The sequence below is a fragment of the Tachysurus fulvidraco genome, chromosome 22 (genome assembly GCF_022655615.1).
Source record: "Tachysurus fulvidraco isolate hzauxx_2018 chromosome 22, HZAU_PFXX_2.0, whole genome shotgun sequence".
Lineage (NCBI taxonomy): Eukaryota > Metazoa > Chordata > Actinopteri > Siluriformes > Bagridae > Tachysurus > Tachysurus fulvidraco.
This window is the reverse complement of record NC_062539.1, coordinates 1,248,150-1,253,149: the sequence shown is the minus strand read 5'-3', so window position 1 is coordinate 1,253,149 and position 5,000 is coordinate 1,248,150. Positions and strand designations below refer to the sequence as shown.

Genomic DNA, 5,000 nt, shown 5'->3' with positions numbered 1-5,000 from the left:
ACTCTGAAGCATGTGTGTGAGCCTGAGTATGTATTAGCTTAGCATCCGAAAGCACAACATTCTCTAAAACACAAGACGTCAGGGTGATGGATGTGTGTGTTTCAGTCATTTAGGAAGCGCTAATCGAGTCACTCTAGGAATCAAGGAGTGCTATTTGTGCTTTAATGGGGACGAATCCCCAGATGTTTAAGGGACCGAGACTTTAACTTAATTTGTTCACAAAAAGCCACAGAGCGCTAATCAAATGCACACAAGCCGCTAATCACTTTCAGGGCTGTAATGATGAACAAAAGGTCACGCTTCCATTTACCTGAAGAGCTGTTTACTATGGCTAACACTAACACTAACACTAACACAAACACTAACACTAACACTAACACAAACACAAACACAAACACTAACACTAACACAAACACAAACACTAACACTAACACAAACACTAACACAAACACTAACACTAACACAAACACTAACACTAACACAAACACTAACACTAATACAAACACTAACACAAACACTAACACTAATACAAACACAAACACTAACACTAACACTAACACAAACACTAACACTAACACAAACACAAACACAAACACAAACACAAACACAAACACTAACACAAACACAAACACAAACACTAACACTAACACTAACACTAACACAAACACTAACACTAACACAAACACTAACACTAATACAAACACTAACACAAACACTAACACTAACACCAACACCAACACTAACACTAACACTAACACTAACACTAACACTAACATTAACACTAACACCAACACTAACACCAACACCAACACTAACACTAACACTAACACTAACACCAACATTAACACTAACACCAACACCAACACCAACACCAACACTAACACTAACACTAACACTAACACTAACACTAACACTAACACTAACACTAACACTAACACAAACACTAACACAAACACAAACACTAACACTAACACTAACACTAACACAAACACTAATACAAACACAAACACTAACACTAACACTAACACTAACACTAACACAAACACTAACACTAACACAAACACTAACACTAACACTAACACTAACACAAACACTAACACTAACACAAACACTAACACTAACACAAACACTAACACAAACACTAACACTAACACTAACACAAACACTAACACAAACACTAACACAAACACTAACACTAACACAAACACTAACACAAACACTAACACTAATACAAACACAAACACTAACACAAACACTAACACTAACACTAACACAAACACAAACACTAACACAAACACTAACACTAACACAAACACAAACACTAACACTAACACTAACACTAACACTAACACAAACACTAACACTAATACAAACACAAACACTAACACAAACACTAACACAAACACTAACACAAACACTAACACTAACACAAACACTAACACAAACACTAACACAAACACTAACACTAACACTAACACTAACACTAACACTAACACAAACACTAACACAAACACTAACACTAACACTAACACTAACACTAACACAAACACAAACCAGGAGAGGTTTACGATGATTAAGAGCTAAATGTAAAGACTGTACAAAACATCTGTAAGCTTTTACACTACTCTTTATAATACTTTATAAATGTTTATAAGTTTTCTTAAACTCAAACATTCAGCAGGTTCTTAAATAAAATTGATCTTATTAAGAAACTATTAGCTCAGGATGATGACAGTAAGTCACACAGGGTGATCGTTACCCACAATGCACTGCAAGCATAAATTAGGTTAAACTCTGAGATTCGGCTGTTAGAGTCTCAGCTGCATTGAAAGAAAGTATGCAGTTAGATTGTGATGAAAACCGCTGATGTTTGATCAGTAATGGGTAAAGAGTCATAAGGAGTACTGTGGGGTAATCATGTGTAATCTGTAGTAATGTGGAGTAATATAGATAGATAGATAGATAGATAGATAGATAGATAGATAGATAGATAGATAGATAGATAGATAGATAGATAGATAGACATTGTTCAATGTGGATTCTGTAATCTGAAGTAAAGTAGTAATGCATAGTAATGTGGAGTAATTTGTAAAGATGTAATATTGTGGAGTAATCTGTTGTATTCTGTAGTAATCTGGAGTAATCTGTAGTGATATGTAGTAATATGTAATCTGGAGAAATCTGTAGTGTTATATAGTAATCTGTAGTAATCTGGAGTAATCTGTAGTAATCTGGATTCATATGTAGTAATATGTAGTAATCTGGAGTAATATGTAGTAATCTGAAGTGATATGTACAGTAGTAATCTGTAGTGATCTGTAGTAATCTGGATTCATATGTAGTAATATGTAGTAATCTGGAGCAATATGTAGTAATCTGTAGTAATCTGGAGTGATATGTACAGTAGTAATCTGTAGTAATCTGGAGTAATCTGTAGTGATATGTAGTAATCTGTAGTAATCTGTAGTAATCAGTAGTGATATGTAGTAATCTGTAGTAATCTGCAGTAATCTGTAGTGATATGTAGTAATCTGGAGTAATCTGTAGTAATCTGCAGTAATCTGTAGTGATATATAGTAATCTGGAGTAATCTGTAGTAATCTCCAGTAATCTGTAGTGATATGTAGTAATCTGGAGTAATCTGTAGTAATCTCCAGTAATCTGTAGTGATATGTAGTAATCTGGAGTAATCTGTAGTAATCTGCAGTAATCTGTAGTGATATGTAGTAATATGTAGTAATCTGGAGTAATCTGTAGTAATCTGGAGTAATCTGTAGTGATATGTAGTAATCTGTAGTAATCTGGAGTAATCCAGTGACGTGTGCGGACTCACCGGCGGAGTTGGGCGTGGAGGGCGAGTTGGCCTGGCTGCCCTGAGCAGAAGCACTGGCTGCGTTCACGGCTGTTCTGGCAGCGTACATGTTCGCTTCCTCCTGGAATTTTCCAATGTTCTTCTTGTATCTGATCCGTTTGTTCCCAAACCAGTTCGACACCTGTTCCAGGATAAAAAAAACTCCTTAACTTAACTAACGAAGCTACTGCAGTGTGATGATGTCATCAGGACTCTTTAATCATGCAGTGAAAAGATCTTTGGAATAAAGAAGAAACCTGGGAGACGGTGATGGAACATTTCTTGGCCAGTTCCTCCTTCGCTTCCTCACTGGGATATGGGTTACTGAGGTGTGAGTAAAAATACTCGTTTAGGATCTCTGTGGCCTGTTTGTTGAAGTTCCGTCGCTTTCGTCTGTCAGATACAAGATAGAAGAGAAGAGCCAGGGTTTAAAAACATAGATCCAAAGACAATATTCCACACAGAATGTCCATGAGGTCGGAGACGCATCTTTAGTCACAGACGTTCGATTAAATAAAGAACGAACCGTTATTTTAGCAGACGAGAGCCGAGTCAGATCACCTTCACAGATGGGACACATTTTACCATCTCATGACCTCGATTTACTTTAAGGTGCAGCTTTAAATTTTAAATAAATAAATTGCACAATAGGGGACACGGTGGCTTAGTAGTTAGCACGATCGCCTCACACCACCAGGGTTGGGGGTTCGATTCCCGCCTCCGCCTTGTGTGTGTGGAGTTTGCATGTTCTCCCCGTGCCTCGGGGGTTTCCTCCGGGTACTCCGGTTTCCTCCCCCGGTCCAAAGACATGCATGGTAGGTTGATTGGCATCTCTGGAAAATTGTCCGTAGTGTGTGTGTGTGTGTGTGTGTGTGTGTGTGTGTGTGTGTGTGTGTGTGTGTGAGTGTGTGTGTGTGAGTGAATGAGATTTTGTGTGTGTGTGTGTGTGTGTGTGTGTGTGTGTGTGTGTGTGTGTGAGTGTGTGTGTGAGTGAATGAGATTTTGTGTGTGTGTGTGTGTGTGTGTGTGTGTGTGTGTGTGTGTGTGTGTGTGTGTGTGTGTGTGTGTGTGAATGAGAGTGTGCGCACAGTCTCCCCGTGACCCGAGGTAGGTTGGATAAGCGGTAGAAAATGAATAAATATATGGCACAATAACAGAACGCGCTGGATCGAGTGCTATTCTACACACTGCTGATTAACGAGAGTTCTGTATAATAAAGTTTTACTAAACTATTAGGTTTTTATTCAACACAGAAAATCTCATTCATACAGTTCCATTCTTCTTCAGGACGCATTTTCATGTGCACTATGCTGGTGATTTTATTAATCTGAATGCAGCGTGAATAAAGCGACTCTGAATAGCAGGAACTTTCCTCACATAAATACTGGGTTTAATTCACCAGAGCAGAATGCAGGGTTTTGTGTGTGTGTGTGTGTGTGTGTGTGTGTGTGTGTGTGTGTGTGTGTGTGTGTGTGTGTGTGTGTGTGTGAAGAGTGCGATGAACTCACCTGGCATCGAGGAAGCGTGAGCGCAGGATCATGACGGCTTCGCACGTGCTCTGTTTGAGCTGCATCTGTATGGAGCTGAATTTGCGGTGGATGATGCTGACCATGCGCTCGATCTCTTTGGGTGAAATGGGACGTGTGCGAGACTGTTCTCTCAACAGGTTCATCACGTGGGTCGTAAACTCATTACACGCCTAAACTCACACACACACACACACACACACACACACACACACACACACACACACACACACACACACACACACACACACAGGCTTGCTTTACTGTCCTTGTAAGAAGCTTTCTCTGACATAATTATGAACATAATCAATATTATCTCCATAATATAATCTTAATAACAACTTTCACGTCTTTGATTATTATTATTATTATTATTATTATTATTATTATTATTATTATTATTATTAATAAGAATTTTTAACCATGATTATTTCTCTTTATTGTTTATTGCCTGAGATTTTTCTCTGACCTGTTCGTATTTCTCCAGCTCCGTGTGATAGATCTGTCGTATCTGAGACAGTTTGGCTCTGTAGTCTGAATGTTCCACCGAGTTGTCGTTTCCGGTTCCTCCTACTGCGGCCGCGGCGGCCGCGGCGACCGCTGAAGCCCCGCCTCCTTTCTCG

The 5,000-nt window shown here is 38.9% G+C and overlaps 1 protein-coding gene across 1 annotated transcript in view; it reads right to left on the bottom strand.

Moving 5' to 3' along the window:
- pbx1a (pre-B-cell leukemia homeobox 1a) overlaps positions 1-5,000 on the bottom strand; it is a 55,512-nt gene that overhangs the window by 9,710 nt on the left and 40,802 nt on the right. Inside the window, exons 2-5 of the mRNA XM_047806641.1 lie at positions 4,847-5,000; positions 4,360-4,550; positions 3,109-3,244; positions 2,834-2,993 (exon numbers count right to left, since the gene is read on the bottom strand). The exon at positions 4,847-5,000 is cut by the window's right edge and continues 94 nt beyond it. Coding sequence (XP_047662597.1) covers positions 2,834-2,993; positions 3,109-3,244; positions 4,360-4,550; positions 4,847-5,000 — 641 coding nt within the window. The remainder of the gene's footprint in view (positions 1-2,833; positions 2,994-3,108; positions 3,245-4,359; positions 4,551-4,846) is intronic.